This window comes from Adiantum capillus-veneris, chromosome 4 (genome assembly GCF_014529385.1).
Source record: "Adiantum capillus-veneris isolate H3 chromosome 4, ASM1452938v2, whole genome shotgun sequence".
NCBI lineage: Eukaryota > Viridiplantae > Streptophyta > Polypodiopsida > Polypodiales > Pteridaceae > Adiantum > Adiantum capillus-veneris.
Window position 1 is genome coordinate 110,031,032 of NC_140934.1, and position 24,757 is coordinate 110,055,788.

Below are 24,757 nucleotides of genomic sequence, written 5' to 3' on the forward strand. Positions count from 1 at the left end.
CCCCGGAGGGACTTTCTACACCGGTTCACTCCACTATTGGGGTGAAGCATGGCTGCCCGCTCTCTCCCACTCTTTTCGGTATGTATGTGGATGAGATTTCTGACTACATTGACAGCGATGGGGATAAAGGTGCTCAGTTGGCAGGGACATGGATTCCACTTTTGTTATATGCTGATGACATAGTGTTGATCTCCGAATCCAAAGAGGTAATGCAACGTCAATTGGATGCTCTGCATACGTTTGCCCACGAAAGTGGTTTGTCTGTCAACCTGGGTAAAACCAAGGTTATGGTGTTTAATACCACCCCACAGTGGATCAAGAGGTCAGCACCTACACTCGCATACGGCCAGGAGACTGTGGAATACACAGACGCTTACACTTACCTTGGAGTGGTTTTTAGCGGACCTACATTCTCACTCAGAAGAGCAGCAGAAACCAAACTTACTAGAGCCCACGCAGCATTAGGTAGATTGAAGAGGATGTGTTCGCAGGTTCAGTTTCAGGAGCCCCGGACGAAGCTCTGGCTCTTTGACACCTTGGTGGCTTCAGCATTGCTCTATGGAACCGAGATATGGGGACCTTCACTGGATCACCACGAGAGGAGGGGTCGCTCAAACGGATGGGGGAACATGGAGAAACCTCTCGTCTCTATGATCTCGCGGCTCATTAGAGCCAAGGCATCAGTACCACGGGCCATTATCCGAGCAGAGCTAGCGGCCCCCCCACTTGTGGTGGAGGCGCTCACCAGATCAGTCTCCTTCATAAACCACACATGGGCACTTCCTAGAGACAGATATGCTCGCATAGCACTTGAATCCTCTCGACAGTTAGCCATACAAGGAGATACAACATGCTGGTATGGGGAGATGACATCATGGTTTCAGGCACAAGGGTTCAGCATAGACCGGCTGCCACCATTCCATTACTCATTGGATGCACCATCTCTCACCCTTACACAGTCAGTGATCACCAAGCTCATACGCCAAGACATGACCCAGCTAGACACCAGAAGGACATGGATACAACCAGCACAAGAATTGGGCACGAAGATGGCTTTTTACAAAGACCATCTTCTCCAGCTTACGGAAGATGGTTTTGTGGCGAGACCCAGATATATGGATACCCACTTGTCTCATGGGATACGATGTGCTATTGGCCGGTTACGCACATCTTCTCACCAGTTGCGGATTGAGACGGGGAGATACAGGGGGGTAGCAGCAGAGGACAGGACATGCCCCTTGTGTAACATGGAACCTGAGACAGAGCTACACTATACATGTCGCTGCCCCGTCTACTACGAGATACGAGGCCGCTTCCATTGCTTGTTCAGAGAAGGTTTTGGACCTCTCTCAAGAGTCATGGGATACGAAGATCAGAGATGTCTGGGTTTGTTCTTGCTCGAGCTGCGCAGACACAGAGATAGCCTGATGAATGGCGAGGCTAGCCAGTCTCAAAGACGGATCACAGACTTCTTCAGAGCAGACACGGGACAGCCGCAAGAGCCACTCCAACAGCAGAGCTCCCCCTCGTCTCACACCAGAGGCACACTGATTGACCGAGCGATTGAAATGGGGAAATTCAGACGCCCGCAACAGCGAAGAACTACACAACATCGACAGAGACTACGACAGAAAATTCGGAGCACGCTGGCCAGGCATGCACGACGCCCGGTCAAACTACTAACCATGGAGGAAATTGATGAGATTCGCCAACGACCGATGCTAGATCTCTTGTGATTCAACTATCCCAACAAGCCGCCCATTTTTTGCTTAGTCTTTTGCTTGGTTCACATCGATCAACTTAGGACCCCATGGTATATATCTTTGTTTTGTACTGTTGTTAGGTTATTTTGTTACTCTGACTTTGTATCAGATCCACCACTTTGTAACTTTCGGGTCTCATGGGTCATTATGGCCTTTTGAAGACGTTAATATAACATTTCATTTCTCTCTCTCTCTCTCTCTCTCTCTCTCTCTCTCTCTCTCTCTCTCTCTCTCTCTCTCTCTCTCTCTCTCTCAGGATGAGAGATCACGTGGGAGATGTAACAAACTTGGACACTCCAAGTCAAGATTCTACCACGACACAACAGAGATTCACTTCAAAACAGTTCGTCACAAATGGGTGACGTGGCATGCTCTTGGACACACTCACAGAGTGGCAGCAGACCCCGGACAAGCGCCGACAGGCTGACGTGGCAGGATGTACGGGCTACCGTACGGATTTCCGGAAAACGCGGAGCTGCTGACGTACGGATTTCTTGCTTTTGCGCTGGCTAATTCTACACAAGCTTTTGAGGATTGGATGCTTTAATTTCTAAAGCTTTTGGGTCCAATGCTTTAGAGTAAGAAGCTTTTGATTTTGGGGCTCTGCTTTTGGGCATCCCTTGTACCAATAAATAAGTGGGCAGAGCCACACTTCTCACAGCATCTGGACGCAGAGTCTGAGAGTGAGCACCTACCCACTCTCTTGTACTTTGAACACAGATTAATACAAAAAGAAATATCGAAAGGGGCGCCAATCTTTGGGGCCAATATCTCTAGGCACGGAACTACGCCAAGCCGTGTCAACTCAAGTGTGAATTGTGAATTGTTTTTTAAGTGAATCTCAGCTGTGTCGCGGTAGAATCTTGACTTGGGGTGTCCAAGTTTGTTATAAGAGACGGCTCTATTGTTGCTTTGTGGACTTCCGCAAAGCCTTCGATACAGTGCCCAGAGCTAAATTGATGTGCAGATTGCAAGAGATGGGGGTTCCAAAAGAGTTGATTTCGAGGATCATGGCTCTATACAAGTCAATAGTGGGTGCACTCAAGAGGGGATTTCTGATTTGGTTCACTCCACCATTGGGGTGAAACAGGTCTACCAACTATCTCCTACATTATTTGGCATGTATGTGGATGAGGTTGCTGAATACATTGAGACAACCCGATGCTCAAGATGGCATATACTTCTAAGGTAAAAAGTTGGAGGTAGCAACTCCGGTGTATCCAGTAGTGGCCACTGCTGGAGTGTCCATAGCTTCTTCATCAACTTGGTCTCACTATTTATGTCCACTATGAACTACAGAGAGGGTGTTAAAGTTATGGCATCTCAAGTGAACTACCCAATGTGGTCCCAATATTTGTTTTGGCTCTAGGTATTTAATTCACATATTTGTCAAACTCTAGGTAGGGCAATTTGCTAAGGTGACTACATAAACACACCTAGCCCCCATTACATGATCATCAATTCATTGCAAAGGTTGGTTGGTTCAGCTCTCTCTCTCTCTCTCTCTCTCTCTCTCTCTCTCTCTCTCTCTCTCTCTCTCTCTCTCTCTCTCTCTCTCTCTCTCTCTCTCTCTCTCTCTCTCTCGTGACCATGCAAACAGCTCACTGCTGACGTGGACAACGTACGAACAGAGACTACGGATTACTGACGTGGACAGTGTACCGGCCTGCTGACATGGCACTGTACGGACGCCCACTTTTTGCGCTAACATGCTAACGTGGCAGCTGTACGGAAATTCCACAAATTGCGCTTCTGCTTTTTGTTGGCAGATTTTGAGATTGAAGCTTTTGGGACTCAATTGCTTTTGAGTTTAACGCTTTTGGGGCTTTGTTTTTAGCATCCCTTGTAATGTTTATAAATGACCCAAGGGTCTCACTTCTCAGAGCATCTGGACGTAGAGTCTGAGAGCGAGCACCTGTGGGAGTTGTACTTTGCTCAAAGATTAATATAAAAAGAAAATACCGAAAGGGGCGCCAGTCTTTGGGGCCAATCTCTCTTGGCACGGAACTATGTCGGTCCGTGTCGACTCTTGAATTGTGAAGTGTTTTGAAGTGAATCTCTTTTGTGTCGCGACAGAATCTAGACTTGTGTCCAAGTTTGTTACAATGGTATCAAAGCAAGGCTGATTTCTCTTCTACCGGGATATCCAATCCTTCTTCTCGCAGCACCTATGGATTCCGAAAAGAATCGGTCGACCTCTTCTGCCACGGCTGATGCACGAGGAGACGATACGGAAAATTCAAGCGACTTAGCAGAGACCGAGTACAAGCCACCCCGACCCACACAGTATGAACTTATGGAGATGCAACGTCGACATCAAGTTGACGAGTGCACAAAGCAAATGCTTCAGTTTGCTAAGGATCCCCAGTATGCAAAATTTTTTACCTGCCATTCGATGGTTGAAGTGCATACCCAGTGGCAGAAAGCCACCGAGCCACCAATCCAACTGGCAATCAAGAAGCCTCCTACTCCGAGGATGTTCACTGAAGAAGAAATCCATGATGTGGTCCAGACCAAATCAGTCAACTTCTGAACACGAAGAAGCCATTAAAGAAGCAATTGAAGAAGCGCAAGAAGAGGAATGACTACCTGGTTACTTGGGCCGTCAATCTTCTTTTGCATATGCACGAAAATAAAAGAAGCGTGTGCGTTTTGAAGGACTACCCAATTCTTCTGACAGTTCTTCTAGCTCTTCCTCTTCCGACTCGAGCGAGGAGGACAGAAAGGGCAAGAAGTAAAGCAAGTAACAAAGCTTTGGAAAGAACAAGGAAAAGGCAAAGAAGATCGGATTCCGACCAATTTCTGATAGTTCTACGGAGGAGTCATCCTATGACAGTTCAAACTCTGACGACCACATGTTTTATGCAAAGAAGAAACACTTTTACAGAGCCAACCAATATGACTTTCTCGAAGATAAGAGCAAGAAGACAAAGAAATTTAAAGAGGGTGGACAGTCAATAATATTTGAATCCTTTTCTGGATTTCGAGATGCTCCGAGGGCTTTGGCTTTCATTCAGCAGCTTGACATAGCCTTCTCCAGAGGGCATTACTTAGAGCACTCCAAGATCAGGAGGGCAGCATCGTTTGTAAAGGGAAATGCTCGAACATGGTGGTCCACTCTTCTTCTGAGGAAAGAAGCTCCGATCAAGTGGTTGAAGTTCAAACGGCTCTTTATTTCTTCTTGGTTGACCCAGGAGTATGAGCTTGGAGCCATCTTCGGATGACCAAGGGTTGGACGCATGTTGCGAGAGGTTTTGGGATTCTTTTCTACCAACCTCTTCGTTTAAGGAGGTCACTTTTAAAGAATAGATTGAGCGGTTTTGCCGCGGACTCCCTACAGAGATCCGAGATTTCTACCTTGAACAGAAGTCCGAGTCTATACAACAACTAATGGGACATGCGAAACGGGGATTTTCGATACATTCAGGGAATTTGACCTACCCCACTGATGAAGTTTTGACTCAGAAGACCAGACAGACCTCGACCAATGAAAATAGAAAGAAAAAGAGTCCCCAAAAAAAGAAAGATGCACGATCCCGATTGACTGCAGAAGAGAGAGCTGACTATCTCAAAGGAAGGAAGTGTTTTGGTTGCGGGGAACAAGGGCACATCTCCACAAAGTACCCCAAAAAGGCACAACGAGAACAGCCTAAAGACAGGCCAAAGAGTTCTAGAGCAGCGGAAGTGTTGGATTTAGGGTTGCAGGAAAACACACAGGTTGGAGAAGACGAAGGAAGCTCAAGGCACACAACAGAGTGTATTACTTAGTGTGCAATGGAAAGATAGATAGCCCTAGAATGATGGGTGTATTTACAATGCACAACAGAGAAAACCTCCTAGTGAGGGAAAAAATGCCCCGGCGGTCCTAAGTGTGTTCACACACATCACTACCACATGTATATGGTAACAAATCCCCCTTGGAGTGATGCGGTGAACGAGAGCTGGCACATAGAGTAAGGGAAGTGCCATGCCTTAAGGACATGATTAGTCCACAAAGGGGAGTAAGCCCAAAGCTTTGCAGAAAGCTTCGAACTTCTCACAAGACAATGCCTTTGTGAAAAGATCTGCAAGGTTGTCCTGTGTTGGCACATAAGATGATCTCTCCTACTGAGAGCCTCTCCTTGACATAGTGGTAATGCACCTCAATGTGCTTTGTGCGAGCATGAAAAACTAGGTTCCTCGCAACTATCAATGCGCTCTGAATGTCAGTGTGTAGATAGTGTTAGCAATTTCCTGTCCAACACCCAAATCATCCATAAGGCGTCTGAGCCATACACACTCAACAGTAGCTGTGAAGACTACCCTGTACTCAGCCTCACAACTAGAAGTGGCCACAGTAGGTTGCTTCTTGCTCAACCATGATATACATGAACTGCCAAGCATGAAACAAAAACCACTTGTGGACACTCGCGTGTCAAAACAACCAACCCAATCTGAGTCCGAAAAAGCATGTAAGTCTGACGGCAATGATCCCCCCTTGGGATAAAACAAGCCAAGATGTAAAGTGTTACTCAAGTAGCAAAAATCCTCTTGACAGCCTGCCAATGCTTAGATCCTCGGCTACGCATAAATCTGCCGACCTGTGAAACTGCAAACTGAATATCCGGCCTCGTGTTGCATACATAAATGAGGCATCCAACAGCAGTTTGGTAAAGAGTGACATCTACAAGATCACCAGCATCATGAAGACTCAATTTCAAACCTGTTTCCATGGGAGTGGCAATAGGTTTGCAATCCTCAAGTACATAGCAATGTCTATATTTGACTTTTCTGACACACGGCAATACCACTATCACACTGCTTAAACTATATGCCCAAGCAATGATGCAACAGTCAAAGTTACCCGGAATGGGAACGGAGAACGGGGAACGGGAACGGGGGCCTCCGGAACGTTTCCGGAACGGCCTGCCCCCCCCCCCCCAAAAGGCGGAACCGGAACGGAGGCCGGAACGGTAAGTTTAAAATATGCTTAGATTAGGTTAGATTTAACCTATATGTTAGTAGAAAGCCATACACACCCATTAGTCCAAGTAGAATCCTATTTAGGAATGCTCTGCAATAATTCTTCAATCTTAAGGCTTAACACGCGATTGCGCAATACACAATATATGAATTGGGATCATCCTTCACAAAAGCATCTTGATTCTTCATAGAAAGAACATTAACTCAAAGTTGAAGAATAGAGTCCAGACTCCACACAAAAGCTTGGAGCAAAAAGATGATAGATCATAGATTATAAAGATGAATTACAAGGCCAGCCAAGGCGCTACAAATAGACATGTAGAGGCTAAGAGTGCTAAATAACAATTGTAAGAGTCAATAGGTGACATGTGAAGACTCAATCACTCATATGGTAGTGCAATACAAAAAGGGGACAAAGTCGGCGACCACAAAGGAAACAAATATCAAAAGCCAATGAGCAATGAGTCATGACTCATGCCTGATGTTCACCTCTAGGTAGGGACAGAAGAGCATCCCACCTCCCAATCTGTAGTGGAGTCTTGGACGTCGTGAATATCATCCCAATCCTCCTGCATAGGCTCATCCTCATGCGTAAATCCTCCTGCCTCTCCAAGAAGCTCTACCTCTGCCTCCATCTCCCACTGCAGAAAGGGATCTGTCACTTTGGATGCTGACTTGCAAAGCATTCTTAAGTTTGCACTGACAAAAACAAGGTCATTTGCTTTCTCCGCTCCAAGTCAATTCCTCTTTCTAGATGCAATGTGTCTATATACACTCCACAATTGCTCCAAGCAAAAGGAGCTAACCGCTTGGGAGTTACCAGGAACGGGAACGGGGAATGAGAACGCGGAACAAAATGCCATTCCCTGTTACGGGTACTCACGTTTGAAACACGGAACGGGGATTGGGAACGAGAACTTGGAATGGGAACGAGGAACAGAGACCTGAAAACGGCCATTCCCTGTTACTATGCGCTTGGCTGAGATTGCGGACGGCAAGTCGCTGAAGATCGGGACCATCTGAACCATTTTCTTGCCACCACAAGACGGAGGAAATCTTGGTGCGATCAATTTGGGCATCGGCTGTCCCAAATGATCCTCGCATATCCCTGTAAAATGCAAGTTGATCCTTTATCTTGCGTTGCATGTCACGATCAGGGTGAAGCTTCTTCAAGATGGTGTTCCAATGTGTGTTTACCTCCGAATCATGCTCTTGCCCTGCACCCTGGAACTCTGGATCCAACACAAAAGCTGCACCATGAAGAGGTGAACTATAGGCATTCCAGCTGCTACTGCAAAGCTCTTTGATTTCTTCGAGCCTATCTGGGTCCTGCTCATGCTCTGCAAGGGCCTTGACCATGCGATCCATTGCTTCATAGACCTTGCCAATGCAAGGTTGCATACCATCCATCACTCTAAGCAAGTGGATCACTGGTTTCACCATTTTGTCAATACTCTTTAAGGACTCCTAGGACTCAAGATCCTCTATCTTTCCTGTACAAATGATCCTTACAATTGTACTTGCATTGGTAGTCTGAGCAAACTCTGTATTGATGAAGAGCTGTCGCACTGTACTTTGACACTCTACAAAGCGGCTCACCATTAGATAGTTGTAGGCGAAGCGGGTCTCACAATACTTTAGAAGCACTTTGCCCCCCGACCACTTCAAGAACTCGGCTCGAAGTATGTTGTGGTTGTTGATGAAAGCAACCACCTTGGACGTGGATGCAATGAGAGGCTCTATCCAAGGTAGTTTGCCGAAATCCTTCAAGAGGTTGTTAAGGCAATGTGCCATGCAAAAAGACACCATGATGTGAGGATAAGTGCCTTCCAAAATAGCTCCGGCTGCCCTGTTTGATGTCTCTCCATCGGTGACCAGACCTATCACAAGGTCCAACCCAATGGTCTCTACGGCGGAGGCCCACTCACCCGCAAGGACATCTATTGATTTTCCTGTCTCCGTGGCGTCATAGGAGTGGGCAAAATACATCCCCCCTTTAGAATAGGCAACAATGCCATGGATGGATCTCCTCCTAGTGTCGCTCCATCCATCCGCAATGAGGGTCACGCCATACTTCGTCCATTGCCTCTTCATGTTGAGGGTTGCCATCTCCACAACGGCCTTCTCTCTATCGAGTAGAGTAGTACGGAGGGCCTCGGAAGAGGTGCCCCATACTCTCCAATCCTCGTGCACATGGTCTTGAAGTACTCCGACCTAGATATTGCACACAAGAGGTATTAGTATTTACTATTTAGATGAAAATGAGAATCGAGATGATTGATTGTATGAAAAATTGAAAATGATACTAAGTCTTACCGAGCCTTTATGGAGGGGAGGTGATCGTGATAAAAAAAGCGGGCAACTCTTGTATCCACATTCTCCTTCCTTTTTGGATCCCAAGTGGTATGTAGGGTGTGTTGGTGAGATTTGGGAGTGGAGACCGGAGTAGTATTAGGCATTGAAAATACCGATCGAAATGATGTCACCGCCGTCTCCGTCGTTGCCGCATTGCTATCACCACCAGCCGATAAAGGTGTAGAAGAGGGAAAAACCAAGTTGTTGGGGTCCATTGCGGGACGCTTTGGCCTTGCCGCTTCTTTCTCTTCTTTGTTGGCTTTGATAGCGGCATCCTTGGCTTCAAATTCCTTCAACCATTGCTCGTTGACGGCCTTGCATATTGCTACTTGTTGTCCCTCTAGCTTAAGGAGGTGAGCACGGACTTTGGTTGTGCCGGATTGCCGTTCGAAGCCGCATAGTTTGCACTTCCATACACGTGCACCACTGGACTTTCCCAACACTCGGGAATGCACTTCATCCCACCATGATGCTTCGTCCTTCTTCTTCTTGGCACCCAAGGGATCAAGTTCACTTGATGCGGAAGCTTGCGCCATAAGTGATGAGACTCGAGAGAGGAAGGAATCTTAAGAGAGAGAGAGAGAGAGAGGGGGGGGGGGGGGGGGGGGGGGGGGGGGGGGGATGATGGCGCGGTGGAGAGTGATGGAGAGGTGGAGTCTTGACTCTCAAGCTTGAGCCTTGAGGCCCAAGGGAGAGGGAGAGAGGTGATGAATGAGTGAATCATGACTCGAGACTCGAGACTCGAGAGTCGAGAGAGATGGAGAGGTGGAGCTTGAGAGAGAAGTGGAGCGGCAACTTGCAAGCGTCAAGCTCGAGCCTTGAGGCTTAAAGCCTTGAGGCCCAAGGGAGGGAGACAGAGTGCCTTGGGAGAGAGAGAGTGCCTTGCCTTGCCTTGGCCCTTGAATCTTGAAAGAGGAAAGTTAAGGGGGATAATAGATATGGCTTATGCTTCATTGCCTTGAGGGCCTTGGCTTATATAGGAGAGGAGAAGACCCCCTCTCTTCCATCTCCCCCCAAAACCATGCAAGGTGTTCAAAAAATCCCAACCGGAAAGTTTTTGAAATCTATCCCAATGGACAGTTTTTTTGAACCACCCGTTCCGCTCCCGTTCCAGCCGTTCCGCGCGTTTTGATGACCGTTCCGTTCTGCCTGCGTTTCCGTTCCGGCTACCCAACCCCTGCTCGAGCCTTGAGGCTTAAAGCCTTGAGGCCCAAGGCAGGGAACAAAGTGCCTTGGGAGAGAGAGAGTGCCTTGCCTTGCCTTGGCCCTTGAATCTTGAAAGAGGAAAGTTGAGGGGGATAATAGATATGGCTTATGCTTCATTGCCTTGAGGGCCTTGGCTTATATAGGACAGGAGAAGACCCCCTCTCTTCCATCTCCTCCCAAAACCATGCAAGGTGTTCAAAAAATCCCAACCGGAAAGTTTTTGAAATCTATCCCAACGGACAGTTTTTTTGAACCACCCGTTCCGCTCCCGTTCCAACCGTTCCGCGCGTTTTGATGACCTTTCCGTTCTGCCTGCGTTTCCGTTCCGGCTACCCGACCCCTGCTCGAGCCTTGAGGCTTAAAGCCTTGAGGCCCAAGGGAGGGAGACAAAGTGCCTTGGGAGAGAGAGAGTGCCTTGCCTTGCCTTGGCCCTTGAATCTTGAAAGAGGAAAGTTGAGGGGGATAATAGATATGGCTTATGCTTCATTGCCTTGAGGGCCTTGGCTTATATAGGAGAGGAGAAGACCCCCTCTCTTCCATCTCCCCCCAAAACCATGCAAGGTGTTCAAAAAATCCCAACCGGAAAGTTTTTGAAATCTATCCCAATGGACAGTTTTTTTGAACCACCCGTTCCGCTCCCGTTCCAGCCGTTCCGCGCTTTTTGATGACCGTTCCGTTCTGCCTGCGTTTCCATTCCGGCTACCCGACCCCTTTGGCACGCGTTCCAGGAACGCGAGGGGCGAGTTCTGCTCGTTCTTTGTTACTCTGGCAACAATCCCAAATCTTTCATCTTGAAAGTAGCATTCAAATCAGCCTTAAATTCAGTAATATGTTTCTCATTTGGTCCAATGATCAACAAATCATCCACATAAAGAACCACAGTGAGAAGTACATCGCCCTCACGCTTTACATACAATGTGCTTTCTGTTGGACTGTTACGAAAGCCTTGTTTGACCAAATGAGTGTCAGCCTTCTCATACCAAGCACGAGGAGATTGCTTCAACCCATACAAAGCTTTCTTACATCTGCACACTTTATCCTCTTGTCCTTTCTTGACAAAACCGCCAGGCTGCGTTACCTAAACTTCCTCAAATATGTCACCACTTAAGAAAGCAGTAACGATGTCAGACTGATGTACATCCCAACCAAAATGAGCTGCCAATGCACATAGAAAACGTACAGTGGTCATACAACAAGTGGGAGTAAAAGTCTTTCATAATCTATGCCTTTCTGCTGTGCATAACCCTTTGCAACAAGTCGAGCCTTATAGCGATCAATCTCACCATCCGGCTTGCGTTTCAACTTGTAAACCCACTTCGTACCAATGGCCTTTTTTCCAAGAGGCAAATCACATAAAGTCCATGTGTCATTTTCTATAAGTGCATCATATTTAGATTGCATGGCAGCCATCCAATTTTCAGAATTATGTGCTTCATCAAAAGATAGAGGTTCCTCAACATCATGTAAGTTAGACACAGCCAAAGCATAACAATATGATGCATAAGATGCATGGCGAGAACCTGAAGGAGTACGACTAGACAAAGGTGCATCCAATTTACTGTCACGCAAAGTATGCACCAACCATTTAGGCATACCTCTAGCCTACTCATTCTCAGCCCTTTTCTCATCAAGTACATCATGTACATCTGCAACAGTATAGGCTAATGTGTAACATTTTCCGAAACCCCCATAAGTTGTACATTTGCCTCATTGGAATTTACATTTGAACTTCCACCACTGAAAAGAGGCAACAAAGTGTCAAATGTCTTGTGGGCTCACATTACTGACTCTAGTACATGACAGCAAGGGCTGAACGGAATCTTCCACAAACACAACATCTTATGAGACCAAGATACGCCTTGTTTGCAGATGATACAACCTGTAACCTTTGCTTTCAGCACTATAACCGACAAAATACATTTGACTTCCTTATCATCCAATTTTCTGCGTTGTCTTTGTGGCACCAAAGCATATGCCAAACAGCCAAAAACATGCATGTGCTCAATAGAAGGCTTTCTATCATGCCATGCTTCATATGGAGTAATAGACTACAAAGCTTTCGTAGGACAGCTGTTAAGTACATAAGTGGCACACATGATGGCCTCAAGCCAAAACGAATGCGGCAAAGCTTCACTTTTGACCATACATCATGCCATTTCCATAAGTTACCAGTTTTTCCTCTCACAACACCATTTTGCTGAGGCGTATAAGGCACTGTACATTGGTGTTTTATCCCATGACTAGCCAGAAATGCATTAAATTCATGAGACACATACTCCCCCCCTTGATTGGAACGGAGGGTGCCAATAGTACATTTCGAGACATTTTCAGCCATAGCCAAAAATTGTTTAAAGCACGTAAATACTTCCAACTTCGCTTTAAGTGGAAATACCCATGCATACCTGGAGTAATCATCAATTAAAGTCACGAAGTAAAGGTAATTGCCCAAGGACGGAGTTTGCATGGGCCCACAAACATCACTATGCACAAGCTGCAACCTACATGTGGCCCTAATTGAACCATCCTTTGGAAACTTCGAACGCTGCATCTTACCCAAAATATAGCCTTCACAAACATGTTTGATAGGTGTTTCAAGAGGTGGCAAAGAAGCAACCATATCAGATTTCTGCAAACGCAGTAAACTGACAAAATTCAAATGTCCAAAACGTGCATGCCAACGTTTTGCCTTTGAAATAGCCTTTGAGTCCACAACTGCATTTGCAAAATTCTGCCCACACTTGTCATACAAAGTGAGCTTATACAGCTCAAGACATAAAATGCCAGATGCAACAATTTCATCACCGAAACTGAGATCATGTACTGTACATCTATCATCCACAAATTTGACTACAAGTCCAAGTCTAGCAAGTGCAGATACAGACGAAAGATTCTTCTTGATCCCACGTACATAAAATGCATCAACAAGTGTGAAGGAGCTGCCATTTGCAACAGTAAGCACAATCTTTCCAACTCCGTGAACCGGATAAGAGGCATTGTTGGCACAAGTAACTAAATTCCCGTAAGGGACAGACTCAAGAGAGGTGAACAAATCACGAAGTGAGGTAATGTGCTTTGTAGCACCGCTGTCAAAATACCACATGTGAATCTGTAGCAACTGACATGCATGCATCATGGACAGCAGGATTATAGGTACACTCTACACTAAAAGCCCATTCTACATCAACATCGGCATCACAGTCTTCTTTCACACAAGACTCAACAATAGCTGCATTTGTAGTGGAACAAGCATTTGCAGTGAAACCACCCTCTTTCTTCTTAGCCTCTTTGGCCTTCAACTTAGGACACTGCTTGATCATGTGATCATTAGCTTTACAATAATGGCAACGCATCTTCTTTTGACCCTTATCACCAAAATTTCCGGACGAATTGTTGCCAACAGAAGCATTAGGAACAAGTGATTTTCCACTCGCAAAAGAACCATAAGTGGTTACATTGCTGATACCACCTTTTCTTTGAGCAGCAATAAAGGCATGTTCAGTTGCACGCTATCTAGTCCTGTTTTTTTTGGAAAGCGGCTCTTGCAACAGCAATGTGCATAATGCATCAAACTTAACAACTTTAGGATTTCCTTGGGTCATAAGTCTCCAAGTACTAGCAAAAGTCTAGTAAGAATCTGGCAAGGCATCAAGAATAGTCTGCACAAGGAAACCGTCTGAAATAACGCAGAAATAAGTTGCTCATTGATATCCTTAACACCAGCAAAGAAAGTGTGCATATCATCTTCCTCATGCATAATCTTCGAATACAGATCTTTAAGCAGCAATGCAATTTTAGCCTCATTGTGACTTCCATAAAGACCAACCAAAATATCCCAAGCCTGTTTTGCAAATTTCACTGAATGAATGTGAGGAGTAATAGTGCGCTTCGCAAACAATGCAATCAATGCATGAGCCTGCGAATCTTTTACATCCCAACGAGCTTGTTTTGTCGTAGGCAAAACGACTCTAACAGCAGCAAGACCTGCAACATCCTCAACATCCCTTGTATCCTCTAAACCAGGACGTACATCAATGCCCTGCACAATGTTCCAAACGCCCTTCGACACAAGAACATGTTGCATCATTTAAGCCCACATAGGGTAATTGTCCCCATCCAATCTATTCTCAGCAGCAAACATCTTGAACACATCTGTGTTGTTGTCAGTCATGGTAAACGTTGCACCTAATGTGAAAACTACCCGAAAAGAGGAGAAGGAGAGCGGGAACAACACGTGCTATATAGCACAAACCATAGAAGACCATAGGAGACCTATTATGCAAAAAACGGCACTGACAGAATTTCTGCACAAAATGACGAAATAGCCCGTGCGGTACTGCCTGTAGTGGAAACGGAGGCCGAGATGAGCCCAAGTCAAAAATCTGAGCAGACTAAGCTCTTGGAGCACTCCCAAAAATTTTGTCGACCTACGAACGCTCGCCAAAGCTCACAAAAATCGGAGAAAGTGAGCAAGCGTGTGTTGGAGCTGCTGACGACTAACCTGAGAGGACGCAACCTGCTCTGATATCAATTGTTGGAATTAGGGTTGCAGGAAAACACACACAGCTTGGAGAAGACGAAGGAAGCTCAAGGCACACAACAGAGAGTGTATCACTTAGTGTGCAATGGAAAGATAGATAGCCCTAGAATGATGGGTGTATATACAATGCAGGGGAGGAAAAACCTCCTAGTGAGGGAAAAAATCCCCCGGCGGTCCTAACTGTGTTCACACACATCACTACCACATGTATATGGTAACAGGAAGAACGTGGCAGAAAAGGCAAAATGAGAGCAGGACCAGTACCGGATTGCATGGGAAACGACCCAAGCCAAACGGATGAAGTATGGAACTTTGCCGCACATGGGGCAAAGTGAAAGATCAAGAAGCCCTTATCTTTTTTTATGGAGGAGCCAAGGCAAACTTCATTTCACCTAGATTGGCGGCGCGCCTCGAGAATACGCCCGACAGGATGGGGCCACCGGCGGAGGCAATTCTAGCGGCACCCGGACGAGATGTAGCCATTAAGCCTGTCATTGGAAAACTTCGTCTTGGCACACGAGGACTTTTACATCATGCCTTTGGAAGGGTGTGGCGTCCTCCTAGGAATCCCTTGGTACCATAAGAACAACGTCGTGGTCGACTATCGGGCTAAGAAAGAGACCTTGACAAATGAAAAGGGCAAGAAAATTGTAGATGTAAAATTGAAGGGTGAGTCCGTCCCTATTGTATTGGCTTCGGCCATTTCAAAATTAATAAAATCCAATCTCTTTGTTTACTCGATCTATTTAAAAGAACTGAATGATAAACAACGAACGAACATGTCTGAATTGGACAAAGAACGACAAGAATTTCTGCACACACATGCTGATTGTTTCTTAGAAGGCCTGCGAGGCGAGTTATCCCCATCTCGTCCTGAGGACGATACTAATGATCGGATTCCTGGAACCACACAACCAAACCGGCCACCTTACCGTGTAAGCCGAGCCCAGAATGAAGAAATCATGAACCAAGTGAAAGACCTTCTTGAAGAGGATCTCATCCAGCCTAGTACTTCACCCTACCGTTCTCCAGTTTTGTTGGTACTAAAGAAAGACGGATCTTGAAGAATGTGCATTGATTATACAGCTCTCAAAAAAATCACCATCAAGAACAGATTCCCGATTCCCAAGGTCGATGATATTCTTGACAGACTTCAAGGATCCTCTTGTTTCAGCAGGATTGATTTGAAAAGCGGATATCATCATATCAGGATCGCTCCGGGAGATATCTACAAGATAGCCTTTCGAACAAGCTTTGGTTTATATGAATTTTTGGTGATGCCTTTTGGACTTACCAATGCTCAAGCAACTTTCAACCAAATGATGGATAGGATTTTCTGAGAAAATCGATCTTTTGTGGACACTTTCTTTGATGATATTGTAGTTTTCTCCAAGGATAAGGCAGAGCATCGACACCATCTGCTACAGGTCTTTCAAGCATTGCGTGATCAAAGATGGGTTATTAATGCCAAAAAGAGCGAGTTTTTTCCGTCGGAGATACATTTCTTGGGACACATCGCCTCAGTAGCAGGATTACAAATGAACCAAGCCAAAATTGAGACTATCCACGATTGGCCACACTTAAAGAATGTTCATGAAGTTAGAAGCTTTTTGGGCTTGCGTTCTTACTACCAGCGGTTCATTCGGAAGTTTGCAGAGGTAGCTTCGCCTTTGCACTTATTGACCCAAAAAGGAGTCCCTTTCTCGTGGGGACCGACAGAGGTGAGTGTCTTTCAGACACTTAAAGAAAAATTGACTACCGGACCAATGTTGGCTTTGCCAAACTTGCAAAAGCCATTCGAAGTATATTGTGATGCTTGTGGTCGTAGTCTAAGAGCGGTCTTGATGCAAGAAGGCCATGCGATTGCTTATGAAAGCAAAATGTTTTCAAGCCCAAAATTGGTAGCACAGATTTATGAGAAAGAACTATTGGCAGTGATCCATGCTCTTACACAGTGGCGACATTATCTACTCGGAGCCGATTTCACGGTCTTTACTGATCATCAGAGTCTACGCTACTTCTTGTCACAAAAGAATCTTTCGAAAAAGCAAATGCGGTGGGCTAACATCTTGTCACAGTTTCACTTCCAGATTGTCCATGTTCAGGGATACAAAAACTTAGTGGCAAATGCATTGTCTCAGAAGCCCCTCGTATTTGCTATTTCCGCGATCCATCATAGAAGCTTCGAGGATATGGTTGACCAGTACGCCACCGATCCAAATTTTACCGATGTTTTTACTCGGATATAAAATAGGGAGAGTGCTAGGATATTCCATACGGGATTGGCTACTTGATGAAGAAAACAATGTTGTGTGTTACACAGCCCTTGAAGGAAAAGGTTTTAATAGTGCCACTGTCCACCATTTACAGGTCACCGCGGCATCGACACCACCTTGAAGGGGGTGGAGCGTTATTTCTTCCAAGACTCAAGAAAGATGTGGACAACTTTGTTCGCAGTTAGTTAGTATGTCAGAAGGTCAAGTTTGAGAGGCATAAGGCACAAGGATTATTACAACCTTTACCCATTCCCACCCACCTCTGGGTAAGTATTGCAACAGATTTCACCTTTGATCTCCCGAAGACACAAAGAGGGCACGATGGCATTTGGACTATCAATGACAGATTTAGCAAGCAAGCTCACTTATTCCAGTGAAGAAAACAGTCAAGCCGGACCATTTAGCGAGACTGTTCATTTCAGAGATATTTCGATTACATGGCATGCTTGAGACAATAGTGTCCAACAGAGATTCCCGATTCACAAGTTTGTTTTGGAGGGCTATTTGGGAGAACATTGGCACGCGGTTACAGTTCTCGTCATCATTCCACCCGCAGACAAATGGGCAATCTGAGATCGCAAATTCAGTTGTTTTGGATTTATTGAAGTCTTACATCGCCGATCACAAGACTCAATGGGAAAAAAAATTGCCTTTGGTGGAATTTTCCTACAATAACACGATTCACTCTTCGACGGGGAATGTGCCATTTGAGATAATTGAAGGTGCTTAGAAGGTTCCACCCTTTCTCAGCACTAAAGACAAGATTTTTGAAGCTGACCAGTGCGTGAGGGGCTTGGACGCTGCTTTTGCCAAAGTCAGTGAGGCTATAGAGAAGTCTCAAGAACGACATAAGAAGGCAGCTGATCGACATCGAAGAGACTTGAAACTAAAGGAAGACGATTGGGTGCTCTTACATTTTGAGAAGGCATGCCTAAGGAAACGAAAGGGAAAGGAGCGGCTTTTTCCAAAGCTTAGCATGAGGTATTATGACCCTTTCCAGATTAAAGAAAAGATAAATGATGTCTCCTTTCGACTCAAGCTACCCGATACTTGGAAGATTCACAATACATTCCGTGTTAGTCTCTTGAAACCTTTTAAAGGTGAGGTGTCAGTTGATGGGGAGTCTGATGAGCAATCCGTAGTGGAAGAGATCAATAGAGATTTATGAGACTGAAATGCTGCAGTCATTTCGTCTTTCAATTCTTGCACTCAAACAAGTGAGAGAGTACAAATCAATCATGTTCAATTTCGGGAATTGCATTTCATAAAGTCATACAGTAGAATAATGTCAGTCCAACAATATCCTTGAAACCCAAAGGGGACATCAATGACTACTCTATTCAATCCAGGTAATCCGTGACAAAGGAGCGGAGTGATTCCCCTCTTGTGCAATCCCTCTATATCAAATTCAACCTTGTTGATCTGCGGGATCTATCGGAGTAGACGTAGCTAAACCGAATGCTTCAAGGTGCTAGGTCCTCCTCCTCCATCCACTTCGCATCTAATGTCGAAAATTTCTTGAATTTAACCAAGAACCGCCGAATCACTTTACCTTTCATCTTTCTTTCCTTGTGTGCCAAAATATGTTCAAGAACGAGTATCTCCTATCCCAATAAGGATTAGTTAATCCAGCATCAGTGAGGTCCGGGATGGATCTATATGCAGTTACAAAATACGTTGCTTGTAGTCATATTCTGAGATTTGGAATGACTTTTTCTGTGATTGATTTGTCATGTGATGTCATGTGCAACGATGTGACTGTCGTCTTCGTAAAAGTGCTAGATGTGTCGTGTCTAGAGCGTCGGTACTAAGAGTTAGTGTCTGTTGAAACGGTTTATGGCCTCTATCTGTTTGCAGGCGTAATCGAGGGCAAATACCATTCTTTCAAGAGGGGGGTATGTCACAAACTGATAACGTGGCATGACCAAGCTGACTGCTGACGTGGACAACGTACGGACAGAGACTGTACGGACTACTGACGTGGGCAGTGTACGGAGCTGCTGCCGTTGCACTGTACGGACGCTCGCTTTTTGCGTTGACATGCTGACGTGGCAGCTATACGGAAATTGCGTTGCTGCTTTTTGCTGGCAAATTTTGAGATTGAAGCTTTTGGGACTCAATTGCTTTGAGTTTTAACGCTTTTGGGGCTCTGTTTTTAGCATCCCTTGTAATGTTTATAAATGACCCAAGGGTCTCACTTCTAAGAGCATCTGGATGCAGAGTTTGAGAGCGAGCACCTGCGGGAGTTGTACTTTGCTCAAAGATTAATATAAAAAGAAATACCGAAAGGGACGCCAGTCTTTGGGCCCAATCTCTCTTGACACAGAACTACGCCAGGCCATGTCGACTCTTGTATTGTGAAGTGCTTTGAAGTGAATCTCTTTTGTGTTGCGACAGAATCTACACTTGGGTGTCCAAGTTTGTTACATTCTCTCCATTGCTCTACGCTTCCGCCTCGTCGACTTTGACAGAGCAAATCTCTTCACGAACACCGGCAGCCACCTGCTCTGGGTCTACCCTGACAAAACTCCTTCGAATCTCCCTCCAACCACAAACGGCCCAAGGGGAGCAGCACCTACACGCAAGGAAAACTCAGGAATAGATATACAATAGGACACACGGTACCCTAAATAGGGACCCTCCCCAATTGCCCAACCCACACCTAAAACCCCACAACCCAGAAAAGGGAGGGCGCCTTGATAAAAATGCTACATCAGCTCAAAATGCTAATTAACTGGTCCAGAAGACCAAATATGATTTGCGGCCGGATAAGTTCATAGAAAATTGTAGAAAACTTGCCAAGCAAATCCTAGGTGCAGGGGTCTTGCCTCATGCCAACGTACCAGGTGGGTAAATACATGGCTTGTACTACCAGAGAATGAACATCTACCTCAAATACGGCCAGGGACATCCACAAAACAGTCCCCCACTCCCTAAATTGGTCCTAGGAGATACCATAGCCATCACCGGACAGAAGATGAAACTCTAACAAGACTAGCATGAAAAACTACAAAATTTTGCATTTTGCGGCTAAAAATGAGGCGCATACGTAAGTTGCTACCGTGGCAGTTTGGTGTTTGAGATTTTGGAGGCAATTTAAAGCATTGTACTTATAGGCTTTTGAGTGCCAATTATTAAAAGCTTTGAGCTTTTGGGAGTGGGTTATTAAAAACAATTGCTTTCGATGGCCAAGGGCCTATAAGTTGAATGTGTTCCATGTTATCTTTCAGTTCAAGTATATGGAATTGTTTGTAGAATTGCTCCAATTGTGTTAAAGTCTCTCCACTTAGTCTTCTTGCTGGTACGTGATGGCTTCCAATTACAGATATGGCCCTCTACGCCCATAAGTGAGAATTAAAAGGAGATATAGACTGTCATTTGGGGGACCAATGGTTGCAGGAGCCAAAATTCAGAGCTGAGCCCAAAAGAAGCCAGTTGAAGGAAAGCATGTAACACAAGCATTGGCCAGATAAGAGTCTCACCTCTCCTACTAGGAGTCTTCTATTAATTTATATTTTGGTGCCTTGAAAATAATGTTTGATCTGCCCCATCCCAAATTCGTAGACCCCAGCCACAACTGGGCTATTGCAGGTTTGCATCTACATTTTGAGTAGCCCTGCATCAAAAGCACCAAAGCTTCAAGGGAAGGTATAGTGCAGCCATAGTCCAAGGTTTTCAATTCCCGAATTGTTTTAGCAATGCTTTGACAAGCCATAGGGATAAAATCGGCCCTAGACCAGCCCATAATAGGGCATACCAGTGCGAAAGGTATCTTCATGTTGGTAAGAAGATGCTAGAACATTGAACGAAGAATCAAACAGCATTATTATCTGTTACATAGCATACTTACATCAAGCTTCCTCTCAGGAGCTCACCTTTTGAACTCAAGCTCCCCTGCTTAAATAACTACTCTTTCTTCATTTGCCGAGCCAGGGGAAAAACTTGAAGAGTAATAAGAGATGATCTTCCAGGCCAGCTATAGTCACCTTGACAATTGCAAATGCATCTAATCTTAAGGCCATAAGCATACAATATGGAACTGCAGGTCCCCTCCTATGATCAGCTGCTTTTTAAGTTCTCAGTAGAACATATCATGCTCGTTGTGGTGCCAGCTCTTTAAAATTATGGACAACAAGGTATCCAGGATTCAGATTCATCAGCATCAAAAGTTTGAATCCAATCACATTTGCATAGAGAGTTTAGAATCCTGCAACAATGTAATGACGAGACAGGTGCCCCAGTGTAAATATCTAGACAAGCATTGTGCCAAAAAAAATGCCCCAAACTGGCTGCAGTAATGGCACTGAAACTTGTGAACTTTCTGCAGACATTGGGGAAAAGCAACAGCAGAACAAGACGATCATCAAGCTATCTGATTCATGTTTCATAGCAGGTTTCTGTTTTCATGAGTTCCTCAGAATTGAATCCCAACAATCTACTTTCAGCAACTGCAAAAAAAATCTTGGCTTTGCTTAAATCTCTGCAACAACTGACTCAAGATTTTCAGTACTTTAAAAGGATCCCAATCGCTCAATTTCCTCAATACACGAGACCGTTGAGCAAACAGATGTCTCTACAAAAATTACCAAGGTTCGTACCTGCTCAAGACTTTCTGAAAGTGAAGACGGAGAGCTAAATTCAGCTGATGAAGGTAGAAATTTCGATACTCAACAGCTGCTGCATAAAACTAGCTAGTTTTCGCAGTGCAAGCTCGCAGGGGTATACGTCCACCTCCCAGTCAAGGAACCTGAAGCTGCGGAGCTACGATGTTTGAGAGCACTTGCTGGGAAGTGATGAGCTCCTGAAAATAAATTCGAGCGATGAGTCGAGCTAGGAAACAAGAAATGACTTTCCGCTAGGTGAAGCCCAGGCCACAGCGATGGCAAGATCGAAGTTAAAGCTGGGTGGACAGCTGAGGGTCAAAGATGCGGGAAGGCGAGCGATGGCGGGCTTGAGCAGAAATGCATGCAAAGGGAGCAGGTAGGGCAGGCTATGGCGAGCATGGAAGGAGAAGTATCTTCTTTGGAGGCCCAAGGTCTTCGTCCTCTCTCTTGAGAAGAGAGTGATGTAGTTTCCTGGCACGGTAAGCACGCACACAGTGTGAAATTTGATTGACAGCTTAGAAGGTAGGCCCGGGTAGGGACATTTGGGCCCGTGGTCCATCATCATGACCTGCACTATCTTAGCCTTCTAGTCCTTAATTTCTATCCGGTAGAGAGAGAGCCTTGAATTTCCTGTTTTCCTTTTCGTCTACTCTTTGAGATCCTCTTGCCTTCTAGGCTTCTACATTTACTATATGCTTGCCCCCACAGGCCACCACCACCTTCCATCGAGTGTGCAAAGATTGTGAACTTCCCCCCACCAGCCTGGACTCTCCTAGCATCAGCATAGATGTTACTCATTATATAAGTCAACCTCGGACCTACCTTGCTTCCTCCCATGTAGCAACAACTAACTACCTTCAACCTTAAGTTTTCAACCCCTAAAGTTTACTTTATTCCCTTGCCCCCAAGGGCCAGGTCCCATTAGCATTGTGCTTCTTGCATCTAACCGAAGCCGCTAGTCCCACATGATCTCAAGAGTGTGGTCAAAGTATTGGTCAATAGCTCCCACAAGCATTGACCAACAGATGACATCCCAAAAGGCTCAACGATTGCAGTTGGCGCTACCAAAGTAGAAAATAACAAGCTTTTTAAACGTTTTCACGTTAATCTCTTGCATTCACTCACAATAGATTCCCAACCACTAGTGAAGGCAACTAGGCAATGGACTAGAGCACAGTGCATATGTGACTTAGCTTCCCCATAGACCCATTGTAACCGAATATAGAAGATGCACGCGACCCTAAGGAGGACCTCTAGTGAAGGCAACTGGGCAATGGACTAGAGCACGTTGCATATGTGACCTAGCTTCTCCATAGACCCATTGTAATCGAATATAGAAGATACAGGCAACCCTAAAGGAGGACCTCCAAAAATAGAACTAACATAAGTAGCTTGCATACTATCCTCAAAAAACCTAGAGATGCTAGCTTTTGTGGTCTTTCACCACCTCCACATGAGTGCTTTTGGGGGGAGAGAGAGAGAGAGAGAGAGAGAGTGGTTTGATTCATATATATTCCTACAACTGGTAAGGAAAGCATGCATGTGCCTTTGTTTCGAACCTCTCTTTAAAATGATGGAGAACCCTCCACAATCTAATAGATGAGGAGAATATTGAAAGGTTCTCTTAGAGAGCTTCTTTCCCGCAAGCACATTGAACTAATGAATATTACAATGCTCCAATAATCTCAAAACACCTTTGAATGAGTTGTTGTTCATACTAGTGAAGGCATCATATCCATGTTTTTCAATAAAGGATCAATAGTTGTTTTCCCTATTGATCATATAATCAATATGATCACAAGTAACGAAGTGATTTTTTCTTAATACTTGCTCACCTAATTAATTTGTGAAGCCCAAGCAAAATCAAAAGCTTGTTGTGAAGGAAATGGTAGATTTTCATCTAATTAAAAGCGGAAATTGAAATTGGGGACAATGTTCTATGAAAAAGAAACATGTGAAAATTTCACGAGGCATGTCAGATTGATGTTGGGTGCTCCACACACGCTCGTGATGTGCTTAACACACCATATATAATCTCTATGCACAATGTGCTCAATGTTAGGATTTTGACTCCTCAAGGCATTGACTGTGCTTTGTGTACATTCTTTTTTGTGTTAATACAACACTTCTACTCACAATTGTATGGCCAAAACCCCAAAAAAAAGGATTTCAAGGGCTCCTATTCTTCCAAAAGATAGGCAAAGAATTTTCATATCCATCTAAAATGTTGCACTTGCAAGAATGTTATTGGAGCCTTTGCTCTTGCAACCTACTTCAGGGGCCACTACCACTCTCTGCTTCCCACCAACACATGCTATTAATACATACAAATTTGGTGGAAGCTTTGGTGAAGCTTGTGCTAAAAATAGCCCATTGACATTTTCAAAAAATTCCTCTCTCTCTCTCTCTCTCTCTCTCTCTCTCTCTCTCTCTCTCTCTCTCTCTCTAATGAATCCATTGTAAGCTCAACGATTGCAGTTGGCGCTACCAAAGTAGAAAATAACAAGCTTTTTAAACGTTTTCACGTTAATCTCTTGCATTCACTCACAATAGATTCCCAACCACTAGTGAAGGCAACTAGGCAATGGACTAGAGCACAGTGCATATGTGACTTAGCTTCCCCATAGACCCATTGTAACCGAATATAGAAGATGCACGCGACCCTAAGGAGGACCTCTAGTGAAGGCAACTGGGCAATGGACTAGAGCACGTTGCATATGTGACCTAGCTTCTCCATAGACCCATTGTAATCGAATATAGAAGATACAGGCAACCCTAAAGGAGGACCTCCAAAAATAGAACTAACATAAGTAGCTTGCATACTATCCTCAAAAAACCTAGAGATGCTAGCTTTTGTGGTCTTTCACCACCTCCACATGAGTGCTTTTGGGGGAGAGAGAGAGAGAGAGAGAGAGAGAGAGAGAGTGGTTTGATTCATATATATTCCTACAACTGGTAAGGAAAGCATGCATGTGCCTTTGTTTCGAACCTCTCTTTAAAATGATGGAGAACCCTCCACAATCTAATAGATGAGGAGAATATTGAAAGGTTCTC

General features: G+C 44.9%; 2 protein-coding genes across 8 annotated transcripts in view; both read right to left on the bottom strand.

Moving 5' to 3' along the window:
- Window positions 1-22,353, bottom strand: part of LOC147459793 (Pentatricopeptide repeat (PPR) superfamily protein) — a 33,665-nt gene extending 11,312 nt beyond the window's left edge. Inside the window, exons 1-3 of one of the 7 annotated variants that reach the window (XM_086511000.1) lie at window positions 21,698-22,353; window positions 20,975-21,579; window positions 20,582-20,715 (exon numbers count right to left, since the gene is read on the bottom strand). The gene's annotated coding sequence lies outside the window, so the exon portion shown is untranslated. The remainder of the gene's footprint in view (window positions 1-20,581; window positions 20,716-20,974; window positions 21,580-21,697) is intronic. The other 6 variants (XM_086511001.1, XM_086510999.1, XM_086510998.1 and 3 more) reach the window with 6 other exon arrangements.
- LOC147459794 (uncharacterized) lies at window positions 8,193-9,616 on the bottom strand. Its single transcript, XM_086511631.1, has 2 exons — window positions 9,194-9,616; window positions 8,193-8,939 (listed from the first exon to the last, which is right to left on the bottom strand). The coding sequence occupies exons 1-2, from the start codon at window positions 9,614-9,616 to the stop codon at window positions 8,193-8,195; spliced, it is 1,170 nt and encodes a 389-aa protein (XP_086367757.1).
- Window positions 22,354-24,757: the final 2,404 nt, after the last annotated feature.

Bases quoted from the DNA above. Each gene is read 5' to 3' on its own strand.
- LOC147459794 (XM_086511631.1), bottom strand. From the start codon at position 9,616: ATGGCGCAAGCTTCCGCATCAAGTGAACTTGATCCCTTGGGTGCCAAG. The intron at 8,940-9,193 runs GTATTTTCAATG...TGCAATATCTAG, and splicing joins CGGTGACATCATTTCGATCG to GTCGGAGTACTTCAAGACCA.